A 16091-nucleotide genomic window follows, 5' to 3' on the forward strand; every position below is an offset into this window, starting at 1 on the left:
CCCACGATCGCACGTGTACCATGTACGGCGAAGTACATGTATGGCCGATCGCACGTGTACCATGTACGGCGAAGTACATGTATGGCCATGTACATCGTACATCGTGTATATCTCTGCAGGCAATGACCCGAGACCCCCCGCTGGGTCTGACACAGAACCTATGGTGGAGCTGGGGTGGTGGCGGGGCAGCAGCTTGTAGCAACAATGATTACCTACAGGCAGGTATACCTATGTATTGTGGATAGGGGGCGGGACACGCATGTCCCGACCACGTAAGCGCACGCAACCTCCAGACCACTCCCCCGAACTGGCTACGTCATTACATTCCTTCGCTAAATGTATTTAAGAGCTGTGCTTGTGGCCCGGCTATTTTCACTATCTTTTATTTTTAAAATAATACAAAAGGGAATGGTTTCCACTCGACCTCAACGATTTGCACCCCTCAGGAGACATGTTTTGAACTTGAGGCCTGAATTATAGTTGTTGCCCTCATGTCTGATTTATACTTAGTTACGTTCCAGTGACGCACAGTTTAAATTGCAGATCTGCAAGCTCTATTTTCGGTGCGTGACACCCACATGCAACTAAGTTTAACTCTGGCTTAACGCATCGGTAAACCGGGGCTCAGTGCATTGTAAGCCCTGCACAACAGAAACCATGCCGGCGGTCTGGTATGTTTAGCCCGTTGACTGTGACTTGCAATACACTTGACAAATGCACATGCAGAGCGCCAACCGTTTCCCAAAGCATACCGTGGCTTTGTTTGATCCTCCAGGAAGCCATTAGATTCCAATCATTTCAGAAAGGCATGAAAATCTACTTGCAAAGACTTGAAGCGTGCTTCAGATAGGTAATCCAACACATGACATTTCATTGCATGGTTTTGCTATTTTGTCTTACCGTTTTAATGCATTTTCAAGCCCGGATTAGTCCCTGGAGGAAAGATTATTTTTTATGAAGAGAATTCAAACATCCATGACGTATTCATGATGTTTAGCCAACACTGACTCAAGTTATTCTCGAGTGCGGTCACACAACATCCCCTGTAAGTGTTACACTTTGCCTTCGGTTATACTAACCCGTCGGTCTTTAGTGGTCTGGTTTCAACACAGTCGTCTTAAAGGGCAAGGATTTTTTAGACTCGCTAAAACCATTGTCCTTGTTTGCCAAGATCAACAGTGTGTGAATAACCGTGGACCGTGGCAGTAAGCAAAGCAGCGGTCCTTCCAGGCCTCACAGCGTGAACCTTCCACCAGCCAAACCAGCGGCACTGCACTGCACTGCACTGCACTGCCAAGCCTGTGTGCACAGCACACTGCGTCATCAGAGCGCTGGGAAGTTCCCCCCGATGTGTCGGCGTTGTTGATGATCTGGGTTATTGTTAAACCACATCCCTCCTCCAGTCCTCCACTCTGGGAGTAGGGATGGGACGATATCAAAATGTCACATCACGATTATTGTGACAAAATAAATCACGATTTACGATAATTTTATCGCAATACTCAAAATCCATTATCCTGGGGTGGAACATTTGCCAAAACAATAGCAGATCTACAAGCTCACAACGTGTCGCAGCACGACACGTTGTGAGCTTGTAGATCGGCTATTTTTTGGCAAAGACATTTGAAAGAGTGGAAAAAAAGACTGTATCAAGTACGTATATCGTATATTATAAGTACCTTTTACCAATTATGGAGGGTTTAAGTGGTACTGGATATGCAGCTCAGCAAATAAAAGGCGAATTGATCCCAGTGCATGACGGAGGACGATATCACGATATATATTAAATCTCCACGATACGATTATCGCGAGTGTCTTTTATCAGGATAAACGATAATATCGCTTATCGTCCCATCCCCTAACTGGGAGAGCCCAGTGGACGAGTTCCCTTGTTAAAAGGCAGCGCGCAACTCAACAGAACGCATACCTATACGTTACACAGGTACAGTATAAGTTCTCTGGTCCGTTGAGAAACACAAAGACACGGCGGCGGCCTCATGCGTCGTTAAGGAACCCCCCCGTCGGTGTCAAATGGCTTCGCCGAGTGCAGGGCCAGCCGCTCATGGAGGTTTAGTAATGTACGCGGCAGCGCACACCACCGGACCACCTCCTCCGCCACGCCGTGATAAGAGGCGTCTGCTGCTGAGCAAATAAACAGATGAGAGAGAGAGGGAGAGAGAGGGAGAGGGAGGAGGAGGCAGAGAATCCAACCGAGGAAAAACAACAAGCACTCCAGCTGCGATGAGTAGGCCTGATTTCTGCTAATGGATCAAACCCCCGCAAACCGCATTTTACGGCTGTTTGGAGGCAACAATGCGGGTGTGACTGTTCGTGAGAGAGAATAAAGGAGCGTCATAATCTTGTCCGTGCACGTGCACACACACAGTCGCACGCGCACACGCACACGCACATGCGCGCGTCTGCAGGTTGAGGCCTGAGCGTACACCTATTAATTTGCATAAAAAGAAAGACTATCAGATTTTGGGGTTATTTCTTGCATCTGTAGTCATTTGCGGTATCGCCTAACACTGGGAAATTTTGTAGCGTGTATTATCTCCTTACTCACACAGGGCAGGCCACTACGTCATGTGTCTCGCTGTCACGATGATTATCTGTTGTCAAATGTTCCTCCGTCCGTCACAAGCCCTCATGTGTGGCTGGATTTTGTCGTTGTCGGGTGGTAACCTTGTATGTCCAAAACCGTTCCTTCTTTATTATTATTATAAAAAAAAGTTAAAGATCGGCTATTTTCACTACTTTTGTGCAACACTCTTTTATGATGAAGCAGGGCTTTAATAAAAATAAAAAAAACACATTTGAAACTTGGAGATACAAGGTTTCTGCCCGACAGTGACAATTTGTAGGCTTGACAGGAGGCTAGTTACCCACAACACCTCTGTATGGATGCATTACAACCACTTTCACTGCACGTTAGACCTCCCTCAGTGGAACCCTCCCTCAGTGGAACCCAATGAATTCCACCCAAAGATCGTGCGACCCACAGGTTGAGAACCACTGCTTTATACCACTGATTGTCAGAGGGTCAGGTAGACAATTGACTTGAGCGGGAATTCCTGCCCTGGTTTGTCCCATAAAGGAGCCTAGTCATAGTGTTATTGTATATCCCCAGCCATGACAGCATCTGCCCCGTTTATGGCTTATCAGCTTTCCTTTGATCCCAATCTGCATCTCCCACTGACACCATGGATGCCTCACTTCATTACTACAGTGGAGTCATTATCACTTGTTGTTGCCTTCTCCCCTATGTACACACAAACACACACTAGGTACCTGTCTAGCCTGGAGTGTGTGTGTGTGTGTGTGTGTGTGTGTGTGTGTGTGTGTGTGTGTGTGTGTGTGTGTGTCTGTGTGTGTGTGTGTGTGTGTACAATGAAGAAACATTGACAGCAACATGATAAAATGAGAGAAAGAACCTCTGTGTGTGGTGTGGGTGTGTGCGTTGCAGCGTGCGTGCGTGCGTGTGATGCAATAACCCCGGGCAACGCTTCATGCTAGATGAATGATGTCATACGGTACTCTGGCCTCTATAAGCGCCTGTTTTCAGCTGAGCAATAACCTGGAGCTAGAGTTGTTTGTCTATCTGTAGGGACAGATATGCCCGAATATGGAGATAAGCTCCCCAAACTCTCTGAAGTTGCGGTGTCACAGCTTAGACAGGAGATCAAGTACTGTTGACAGAGGGTAATGACATCATAGATGACTGACAGGCCTCCGAGTACTCTTGTTTCTTTGTCACCTTGCATGCCATAATACAGTAACAGCATATCGCCACTGTCGGGCAGAAACCTTGTATCTCCAAGTTTCAAATTTGTAATTTTTTTCTCAAAGTAAAGCCCTGCACTTTGCACTATGCACTTTCTAGGACTGATTATATTGCCATGTGTTTGCTTACTATGTACTTTTATTGTAGGTCTTTTATGTTTTTATTCTTGTTTTTATTGTTGTATTGGAGGTTCCGAGCATAAGTTTTTCACATGTATGTACCTTGGTACATACATGTGACTAATAAGTGAATCTGAATCTGATCTGAATCTGCTTCACCATACAAGGCCGTCGCGCAAAAGTAGTGAAAACAGCCGATCTACAAGCACACAACGCCTCGCGGTGCGAGGCGTTGTGTGCTTGTAGATTGGCTGGTTTCACTAGTTTAAATCATTTTTTAAATGAAAAATGCAAAACGAACGGTTTTGGACATACAAGGTTTCCACCCGACAACGAAGATATGTGTGCTGCTGTGGTCCTGACATTCACACTGTGGACACCAAACCAGTTGCTTGTGGATGGCATGTCTAATTGAATCCCAGGTTAGATTTTTATCGGTTATGTTTGTCTTATCACAGCTTTGTGTAATGCTTAATTAACTCATAATAAATAGGCCACAGGGTAGCAATGTCGTTGTGTGTCCCTGAGCAAGACTCTTAACCCCTAATTGCTCACGCGCTCCTTGTGGACTGAAAATATTGAATTTACTCCCTCCGGAGGAAGTAGGTAACTATTATTATTATTATTAAATAGCATAGCTCACTGATTTTTTTGCATAATATGCAGGTGTGTACATGTTCTCTTAGAAACAATAGTATCATATGCAGGTGCGTACTTTTAGTCATGTCATCAACCTGGATCTGTCCCATTTCCCATATTCCCTCCTGATTGGCTACGATTGCCTTCTAAAGTTTGTGTATGCGCTTATCTCCGTATTAGGGGGTCTTACTGGTTGTTATTATTCATTTATTACTATGAAAACCTGCAGCTCATGTGCGTCAGTCACGCCTCATGTCACGCACCACATATGGCCAAGACAGAATTCAAGTGTGACTATTAGAAACATTAGCATCATATGCAGGTGTCTACATGTTCTATTAGAAACATTAGCATCATGTGCAGGTGTTGTGCAGGTGTGTACATAATGTGATTCCATACGTTTCATAAGGTTAAGGTTAGACTGATTATGGTTAAAGTTGGAGTTCGGGGCATACGGGATGGCTAGCTCTGGTCCTTAGCATTAGTGCGTTCTCCCTTACGCTATGCCAGGGACTAAGTACTGTATTTCCTCATTGACCAGGTTTTTGATGTTTACCGATGTTTACACTCTACTCTACTCTACTCTACTCTACTCTACTCTACTCCAGTGGTTCTCAACCTTTTCAGGCCGCGACCCCGAAAATAATCATATTTTAACTGGGGACCCCCACCCTGACGAGCACTAAGAGTTGAGGCCTTACATTTTGTATAACACTGTTCTTCTGAAAATAGCAGATCTAACGCGAGGCATTGTGAACATGTAGATCGTCTATTTTCACAATGTCTGCCTCTAATATTTGACAATTTGGACAATGTTTAATTTGTCATTTTAGAGGTATCAAAAAGTCCTTAAATTGGCACTTTAGAAACGTGCATATACCCTCTATACACTTAAACTTTATGTTGGTTTGTTCTCTGTTGAGTGAGAAAACAACGTTGCACATTAAGTTAATCATCTGGGGGACCCCCCCAGAATAACTTGGGGACCCCCCTGGGGTCACAGGTTGAGAACCACTGCTCTACTCTCCTCTCCCTCCCCCTGCTTCCCCAGGGCCAAGGTGAACTTCCTATTGCCCCTTGGAGTCTACAGTGTCTCTCTCTCTCTCTCTCTCTGCCTCAGAACAGCATGTTCATTGTCAGTAGGAGGGGGTAACCCTGTCTTCTCTTAAGGTTAGAGGGGCTACAGGTAGCGGAAAGGACAAGATTAATCGCCCCCCATCAGAGACAGGATGGTGTGGTGGTCAGGGGGGGGGGGGGGGGGAGTGGAGCATTGATAGACTGAGAGATAGGAGAAATAAGTGGCCTAGTGAGAGAATTAGAGGGAAGAAGGAGGTAATTGAGAAGGGGGAGAGAGTCAGAGGGAAAAAGTGACAGCGAACGGATAGAGAGGAAGTTGGAGAGATGAAGAGAAAGGAAGGACAGACAGGTAGAGACAGGGCGGGGGCGGGCGGGGGGTTAATTACCCGTGCGAGCGTCTTTGTTGCACTCGCCGAGGGAGGGAGGGAGGGAGGGAGGGAGAGGGAAGAAAGGAGGAGGGGAGGGAGGCGGTCACAGTAATTACCAGACGGTGGGCTAGCGGCGCCTTTGATCCCCAGGCGGCACGGCTCAGGCAGGAGCTTCCTCCTGCTCTGCTGCTGGATGCATCGGCCTCATCTTCATCTTCATCATCATCGATCGTCGTAGTCAGAGTGATTGAGTTGGAGATGATTAAAAAAAATCTTTTTTTGGTTTTGGGTTTGTCGTCTGTTCCGCTGATTTTCCGCTGACAAGTGCAGAATTAATTTGCAGATGTGAGGTTGCCGTGATGTGAGTCACACTTGGCAAATGAATTCTGTCTTGGACATATGTAGCGTGACATGAGGCGTGACTGACTGACGCACATGAGTTGCAGGTTTTCATAGTAAATGAATAATAACAGTAAGACTCCCTAATTGGGAGATAAGCTACTGTTAGGTCGCATACACACACTTTAGAAGGCAATCATAGCCAATCAGGTGGGAATATGGGAAATGGGACAGATCCATGTTGATGACATGACTTTAGAGATACTGTGTACCTTTGCGTGATTTTAGGCCAAAATCTGTAGGAGCAGTGTCCAAAAATGTGTTTCGCAAAAATCTGCCTTATGGTGGCGTTAGAGGAGGGCCTTGTGAGAAATCAGGGGTGGAGGTTGTGATTTGCCATCCAAAGAGTGTGTGTGCAAAGTTTGGCATCGATAGGGCCAACAGTGGCGGAGATAAGAGTAGGGCTAAAGTGTGACAGACAGACAGCCGGACAGCCGGACGGACGGACGGACAGCCGGTGGAGCTTTTCATAGTAACTTGCGACCTGACAGTCGCAATAATTTACGGAGTAAAAGTACACTAGCGGAGTAAAAGTACACTATTTGGATCCGAGATGTAGTGGAGTAAAAGTATTGGACATTGGAAATACTCAAATAAAGTACAAATACAAAAATACAAGTACAAAAATAAATTCAGCGGAGTAAAAGTACACTATTTGGATCCGAGATGTGGAGTAAAAGTATTGGACATTGGAAATAGTCAAGTAAAGTACAAAGAAATACCCCAAAGTGGTACTTAAGCACAGTACTTGAGTAAGTGTAACTGGGATCTGAGCGGAGAACAGCTCCTCCCAGGCCAGACTCGCGCTGTGTGCAGGTGCTGCTGTGCTCACCCGCGTGCGGTCAGGCTGTGGGTGCTGCCTGCCTGCCTGCCTGCCTGCAGATGTTGCTCTGACTAATCACTATCAAAGTGCTCTCAGGTGCGCGGTGGCGTGCCGTCCGGCAGTCACCACCGGGGGGCCCAGCCCGTGTGCCAGTGTTTGTCATGTGTGAGATCGCCTCTGTGTGTGTTTGTGTGACCCTTTCATCCTGGGAGCGTGTGAGCGTGTAATCGTGAGTGTATGTCGTCTTTGGCCTCTGGGTGTGTGTGCGCGCGCGCGCGCGTGTGTGTGTGTGTGTGTGTGTGTTTGTGTGTGTGTGTGTGTGTGTGTGTGTGTGTGTGTGTGTGTGTGTGTGTGTGTGTGTGTGTGTGTGTGTGTGTGTGTGTGTGTGTGTGTGTGTGTGTGTGTGTGTGTGTCGATACATTCGTCGTCGTCGCTGTCGGGCAGAAACCTTATTATTTCCAAAGCTGTTACTTTTCAGGAAACGGTAAAAAAAATATAGATTGGGTTCCGTGGACCCAATGTAGTTATTATTTAATCAAGCTCTTGTTATTACTTTTCATTGGTTAAAACCCACAGACAGACTTAACCACTTCCAACCTGGTGTTTCTATCTTAGGCGGAAGTTTTCAGAATTTCTAAAATAGCGACGGTGACATGCAACGAGGAATAAAATAGAGCATTCATTTAAAAAAATATATATATCACAATGCGAGGCGTTGTGTGCTTGTAGATCTGCTATTTTCACTAGTTTAAATCATTTTTTAACTACAAAACGAACGGTTTTGGACATACAAGGTTTCCACTCGACAACGACGCGCGTGTGTGTGTGTGTGTGTGTGTGTGTGTGTGTGTGTGTGTGTGTGTGTGTGTGTGTGCATGTGCGTGTGCCTATACATGGGTGGGAGGTTGTGTTTACCCACAGTTTGTGTGTGTGCGTGCGTGCGTGCCTTTGTGTGTGTGTGTTCGTGCATGCGTGTGGCACGGCGTGGCGTGCACTGCAGTGTGTGTGTGTGTGTGTGTGTGTGTGTGTGTGTGTGTGTGTGTGTGTGTGTGTGTGTGTGTGTGAGTCAGTGGGGCCACAGCTGCAGCACACAGGCGCTACCTGTGGGTGCAGGGTTGGCCCCCGTCCACCGCTCTCAAGCCTGCTTCTTATTCACTGTCACATAAACAAATACCAGCAGAGTCAGTTCACTTCCAAAACCACTCAATAACATCCTCAGATCTCCCCGCAACATCTGTTGACCCGGGCCGTTTACCTACCGTAAGTTCACGTTACACAACACTCCGCCGCTTATGTTCCGCCGTAGCGTGCCGCGAGAGCGCGCTCTGCCATATGAGCCCTTCGATGTCTTAATTACTGCATAAGCCCACTGTGCTTTCACAGAGTGTGCAAAAGAATATTCAACACCCACGCATTATTTTGTACAAACCTGCGTGTTTTCTCTGGCAATGCTTAGACAGACACAGACAGACACATATTTAGTCACACACGCACGCACGCACGCACGCACGCACGCACGCACGCACGCACGCACGCACGCACGCACGCACGCACGCACGCACGCACACACACACACACACACACACACACACACACACACACACACACACACACACACACACACACAGGGACAGGCTGAAACACGCCCTGCCGTTCACTCAGCAGGGCCTGTGCAGTACGTCTCATGATATCCCTGACCCGCTTTTTATTGTTTTTCTATACTTTCTCTCCCTATAAGACGGATGGTATGTGGCTGATTAGATAGATAAATACAGCCTGGAGCAGAGAGAGAGAGACGGCAGCGAGAAGAGGAAGGAGAAGAGAGGGAGAGTTTCAGTCCTGCCCCGACACATCCCCGCCGGTGGACTGTTTAATCTGCTTGAAGCGCCAATGCATTTAAACGGCCACGATTAGCCGCGGCCTAGCAGGCAGGCCCCCCTGTTCCCCTGGCTAGCTCGCCGCCCAAAAGCACAAACTAACTGCTCGGGCGGCACACCCCTCGTCCCCTCTGTTTGTTTTCTCAGCAAACCCTTGTCAAAAGATACACTCAGAGGCGAGGCTTTGATCGCAGGGCCGAAACGACAACAAGGGTCATGCATAGAAACCAACTACGCGAAAAGGAGTTACTGGCGGAAACCTCCGCTGGAATGTTGATCTGCTCCCAACGATAACCTTGTTTTGTTTAGGCCATACTCCTACGTCAATTATGGTATTAATTACCGCCCAGGATTTGTGTAAATATATGTCACTTTCAACTGAGAAGTTGATGTGTATGCCCCGTGTATAGCAGTGGCATTAGTACAGCTTTCAAGTTGAATTTGAATGTGCTGATGTTGCGGTCTCTTGGCCTGCATAGTGCTTACTGACCAGTGATGGGAAGAGTACTAAAACTTAAAGTAAAAAAAAAACTAAAAGTAAAAAATAAAAGTATCGATACTTAGTTTAGGTTTATTTTGATCAACTCGTACATTTAGTCGTACATCCACATAATTCATCGTTACAGGTGATCAAAAGGAATAGGCTGAAGCTGAAAGCTTGTGAATGCCTATATCCTAACGTATTCATGAATTAAGGACATTGATTAGTTATAATATAGAAATATACTGTAGATGTTACAAGTAAGAGTGTGGAATTCAAAACGTACTTGAGTAAAAGTACAAAAGTGTTGGCATGAAAATGTAAAAAGTAAAAGTACTCATTATGCAGAATGTCCCATTTCAAGTTTTCAAATCTACAAGCTCACATTGCGTGAAAGTGTTAAAATGGGGTCACCAATTGGGCCGCATAATTGCTGATACCGATGTCGTCAACAAAAGTCAAATAATGGCCCATACAGTATATCGACTGGCATCGGGACTGGCATTAGGGCTGTCACAATTATTACATGATCGCAATTATTTGACATAATCGTGATTATTTTTCATAATCGTCATAATCGTTTCCATGTTGAAAAATGTTCATATATTTTTTTTAAAGTAAAAAAATAGTGAAATAGCCCGATCTACAAGCTCACAATGCGACGCGTTGTGAGCTTGTAGATCGGCTATTTCCACTATCGATGTTCTTTTTTAAGTATAAGGTTGTCAAATATGTCAGTAATTTCTTTGTATATTTAGGTTATGTGTCATATCTACCATGTGCAACTTCAAAGCCTAAAAATCAGAACAGAAATGTAATTGTCAGCGACAAAAACGTCATGTAAAATGTCATAATCGTGACGGCCCTAACTGGCATACCGGTATGTGCCCGCTCCCCTGCTGCCCGTTTGGACTGATGAGGGATCGACCCCATCCATGTCTTTGGCTTTACTGTGTGAAGAACGTACAGTATGTGTGTTGGACACAGCATGTCTGCGTCCAACATACAGTATGTATGTTGGACACAGCATGTCTGCGTTGGACGGGCAGCGTGTGTGTTTTGGTCGTTCGTTGGAGATTGGGCTTGGATGTTGTTGACGATAATGATGGAGCTGAGCGGCGCACACATACAGTATACAGGTGGACCTTTGGAATGTGTGCGTGCGTGCGTGCGCGTGTGTGTGTGTGTGCGTGCGTGCGTGCGTGCGTGCGTGCGTGCGTGCGTGTGTGTGTGTGTGTGTGTGGCTTCGCCGGGGTCGTTCACAGTTCCCAGGCTGGTCTCCGTGGCTACACTGTTTGTTTGCCAAGGAATAAAAGGCCCTGAGACGACAGAGTTAACACAGCGATGATGGCTGCTCCATACAGCCTGTCATGCAGCACTTCCACACAGCAAACACTCTCCTTTTGCTGTGTGCGCTTCTGCGTGCGCGTGTTTACAGGAGGGCACAGCAATGGCGTCAGTTCAGAAAAAAGCTAAGGTATGGCAACATGACTGGTGTCTTGCACGTAAAGGCGCACGTGCAAGACACCAGTCATGTTGCCATACCTTAGCAACAGGCATGATACATTTATTATAGTTCAAGTACATTTTATTTTTTTCCCCCGTTTCTACGGTTTCTTGGGCTGGATATGGCAGCCTGGAACTGGAAGTTGTTCAAGTGCAGCTAAACTTGGCATGTTAGTAAACATGCCACAATTAACAATAATGAATTGCACCTGTGCAGCTGACCTGCGGAACCTGGGAATATACCATCTTGTCAAGATGGAGAGAATAAAAGTGTGGAGAATATAATTATTATACCTTGTTAAAGTGACCATTTTGTAACAGGAGGTATGATGACAATATATCACTGCGATGTAAATTGTTGATCACTTTCTGTCTAACCTCTTCCTTTCCCCCTCCCTTTCTCTCTCTCTCTGTCTCTCTCTCTGTCTCTTTGTCTCCTGCAGTGACATATTTGATGCCATGTTCCCCGTCACACACATCGCAGGAGAAACGGTCATCCAGCAAGGTGTGTATGTCAACCTACGGTATATATCGTCGCTGTCGGGCAGAAACCTCGTATCTCCAAGTTTCAAATTTGTATGTTTTTTCGCAAAGCAAAGCTCTGCTTCATCGTACAAGGCCGTCGCACAAAAGTAGTGAAAACAGACAATCTAAAAGCACGCAACGCCTCGCGGTGCGAGGCGTTGTGTGCTTGTAGATCGGCTGTTTTCACTAGTTTAAATCATTTTTAAAATGATTAATACAAAACAAACGGTTTTGGACATACAAGGTGTCCACCCGACAACGACGATGTCATTTGGAATCAAGTGTAAAAATTAGAGTCAGAAACATTGGAGTCAAACTGAAGGCTTCCAGTTCCACTCCTTCACTCAGTGGTCGCTCTGGTTGGCTCTCGCCGCGTCAGATCTCAGGTGCCACTTCCTTCCGTCTGACTTAACGGCAGATGCCAGCGGTCTCCACCGTGGAGCAGAGCAGGGGTTTTCAAACTTTTTTGACTCAGGGCACCCCTCTAAAGGACTGTTTCATCCACAGCACCCCTGAATTACACTGGTAAAGTTGAGAAATATAACAGTTTCTACCAGTAAGACTCCCTAAATCGGGAGATAAGCGACCGTCAGGTCGCATGTAAAAATCTGATAGTGGCGCTAAATGGGACAGATCCATGGTGATGACATGATTGTAGACATACTGTGTACCGCTTTGCATGATTTTAGGGCAAAATCTGTAGGAGCAGTGTCCAAAAATGTGTTTAAAAAAATCGGCCTGATGGTGGCGCTAAATGTGACAGATCCATGTTGATGACATGACTCTAGATGTACCACTTTGCGTGATTTTAGGCCGGTTTTCCATCAGAACTGACTGAAAACAACTTTATACTTGACGTTTAACCACTTGAACTCCAGCATCCCTATTCTGAGGGGAAGGTTCACCAAAAATAGCCGATCTACAAGTGTCATGTTGTGACACGTTGTGACCGTTTTGAGCTTGTAGATCTGCTATTTTTGGTGAAGAGAGTTGGCCGTAGTTGGAAAGATAACTAAAAAATATATATCAAGTACAGTGCAAATCAGGTCAGTTTTACTAAGCATAGTGAAGTGATATCGATGTAGTGATACTGATGAATTCCAAATGTTATCTGATTATTCTGTGACACCCCTGGACTGGCATCGCAGCACCCTAGGGTGCCTCCGCACCCACTTTGGGAAACCCTGGAGCCGTCTGCTCAACGGCACTCTGAGGGAACACAGGGCCTCTAGCCCATTTAGGCCTAGGATTATTGACTGCTTTAACCATTGAAAAATAGCAGATATACAAGCTCACAGCGCGGCACCGAGTGCGGCGCTGCGAGCTTGTAGATCTGCTATTTTTGAAAAATCATGATTTTTCTTTGCAAGTCTTTGAATATATCTATTTAAAAGCGAACGTTTGTAACTCAAATATTTGCTTCTTGGGGGTCCCTGGAACAACATATTTTGAGATGGGGGTCCGTGGCTAAATACCTGTAATTTTGGGGGTCCTTGACATGAAAAAGTTTGAGAACCACTGATTTAGCCGAAGGATTTAGAAGTCGGGTCAAAGATCGGGTCAAAGATATTCAAAGACTTGCTCTCGTTTTCACGACTTTTCAAAAATAGCAGATCTACAAGCTCGCAGCGCGGCACTCGGTGCCGCGCTGTGAGCTTGTATATCTGCTATTTTTCTAAGGTTAAAGCATACAATAGTGGTTAAAGTGGTTAAAATCTAACGCGACTCGGGCGCGTTCCAGGTATTTGAGAGCTAGACAGAGCTAGACAGTATTTTTCCGGTGCCCCCGTCTCTATCAAACACAGACACGCTCCAACAGCATACTTTAGAGCGCCTGGATCGCATATTGTCTCAGACACAAACAAACGCACTTTCTTCTGTGTTATTGCATACAAGAAGTGGCAGCTCTCGCGCGCATGCCGCGCGCGCGGCAAAATCATGCTGTTGGGGTTCCCCCGACTTTTTCAGCTGAGACCCAAAAGGTTATTTTGTTGGAAAAGTTCTATTTTTTGGATAATAACCGAGCTTGTAGATCTGTACAAATATTGATGACATCACACCGTTGTACTTTACAATACAAACCCCAAAATCAATCCTCCAGTTCTAGGCAACACAGACGGGGGGGAACTTTTTTTCTATTTCCACACAACTCCTCTAAGGTATATTAATGACGTAGTTCAATATTGAAAATGGGTGGTCTTCCCCTTAAAGCTTTTTTAAATTATGGATTTTTTTTTTTTAGTTTCTGAAATTCTTTCGAATAATGTTTTATATTATATGTTGTGTTTTATTTCTGAAAATAATTGAAATAAAATTATATGTGCCCCGACCCATGTGTTTGGGAAACACAGGCATACAGGCGTACACGCACGCACGCGCACGCACGCACGCACGCACGCACGCACGCACGCACGCACGCACACACACACGCACACACATACGCACGCGCGCGCACACACACACACACACACACACACACACACATAAGCACGCGCGCGCACACACACACACACACACACACACACACACACACACATTGACTCCCTCCAGACAGCATAGTCTCAGTCCTAATTTGGTGATAATGAGTCTAGCCATCCCCAGACGGTCCCCTCGGTGATATACAGTAGAGTACAGTACACAGTATGGACAGCTGATGTCACCTCTTAACGTGTGGAATACTGTACAGCCCGGCTCTGGTTAACGGCCGCTCACACACACTATTTAGACACAGGCTCAGAGTTATCGCACGCGCGGCTCAAAAAGTATTTATACAAACAAGGCACTTTTACTGTATTCCTAAATGGTGGAACGTGGTTTATTTTTTATGTGTTTTTCTCTTTGGTAGTCCGTCATGTGACGTAACCGCTTATGCACTTATGTCCCCGCGAGCGATTGCGATGTCACACAAAGTACTAACATTCACCACGAGTTCATAACGTACCGTTTATGGGGATTATTTCGAACTCTTAATACTTAATACTGTAGCGCAGGGGTCTTCAACGTTTTCCGGCCAAGGACCCCTTAGTTGAGAGAGAGATGAAGCAGGGACCCCCCACAACCTTTTCATAGATTCCATATAGTTTCATCGTTTGACAGCACAATCATCAGTGTATTTTGGATTCATGTCAATTTGTGTTTTCAGATATTTAACCACTTGAACCGTCAATACTTAGTAAACTTGACCTTTCCCTCTGTACTTAGTCTGCTCTATCCCCTCTACACCAAACCTCTTTGCCGGAAATAGCCGATCTACAAGCTCACAACGCCTCACGCTTGAGCTTGTAGATCTGCTATTTTTGCCTAAAGTTCTCAGAATAAGGACACTAGGGTTCAAGTAGTTAATATAAAAAAGGAGAAAAAAAGTTTCTATAATACAAAGATTTGGAGGCACCCCTGTAGTAACTCTGAGGACCCCCTAGGGGTCCTGGACCCCCCGCTGAAGACCCCTTCTGTAGCACTTTAGCTCGGTGGTTTTCAACCTTTGTCATATCAAGGTCCGTCATTTATCTGGCATTTGAGCCACGGAACCCCATTTGATGAGATTCAGCCTCTCAGATCCAAGACGTTGAATATTTATTTTATCGTTGGATAGGAATTTTGCACAATTCCTTTGCACAATTTGCTTCTACATTCTGTAATTGTGTAGACTTCTTGCAAATTAAGGAATACAGGTGTTTAACAATAATTGAACTCTTTAGAGCAGGGGTGGGCAACTTTGATGATGGCGAGGGACCCACTATATTTCCACACTCACTCCAGAGGGCCACATTGCATATTGCTACGTCCTACTTTGTCATTCTAGTATCTCATACAATAGAAGCAAAAATAGCAGATCTACAAGCTCAAAAAGCGCGATGCGTTTTGAGCTTGTAGACCGGCTAATTTTGCTTCTTTTGAATTAGAATCCTGAATATTTTTTTGTTATTTCTTAATTGGAATCCTGAAATGTAACATTTTGATTTAATTTCAAACACATTTAGTGATATACAGTACTCATGTTATCTTTATGAACTTAAATACAAATACATTGGACATAAAAAAAAGAAAATGTAATACTACTATAATAGTCATTAAGCTACTAATATTGACTGACAGAATTGAAGCAGGTCATGTTTGGAATTGTAACAGCTGAAATCAATAATATATTCAGTATTCCGGTATTAACCTGCGTGCCGCATTAAGTGAAGGTGGGGGCCGCATGTGGCCCCCGGGCCGCCAGTTGCCCATGTATGCTTTAGAGGGTCTATTTGGTTTCATTTTGAACCATTTGGTTACCAACTCTCCATCATTTAGCTGGGGACCACCTGGAACCCCCTCAACGGACCACTGGTTGAAAACCACTGCTCTAAATCAGCACACCAAAGATATTCAGGTGCAAAAGGAGAAAAATAAATAAAATACATTTCAAAATAGAAACTCCATGGCGCACAGCAAAATCTTCTCCGGAACATGTTTTGAAGACGTTCTCGTTGCCAAAACCTCAACCAATAAAG

At 45.3% G+C, this 16091-nt stretch overlaps 1 protein-coding gene across 1 annotated transcript in view; it reads left to right on the forward strand.

Annotated features, from left to right (window-relative positions):
* LOC308282753 (cAMP-dependent protein kinase type I-beta regulatory subunit-like) overlaps positions 1-16091 on the forward strand; it is a gene marked incomplete at both ends in the record, with an annotated part of 131256 nt that overhangs the window by 71296 nt on the left and 43869 nt on the right. Inside the window, one exon of the mRNA XM_080723140.1 lies at positions 11517-11578. Within this exon, the coding sequence (XP_080579266.1) occupies positions 11517-11578 (62 nt within the window). The remainder of the gene's footprint in view (positions 1-11516; positions 11579-16091) is intronic.

The sequence above is a fragment of the Nannobrachium achirus genome (genome assembly GCF_963921795.1).
Source record: "Nannobrachium achirus genome assembly, chromosome: 4".
In the NCBI taxonomy this organism is placed as follows: Eukaryota; Metazoa; Chordata; class Actinopteri; order Myctophiformes; family Myctophidae; genus Nannobrachium; species Nannobrachium achirus.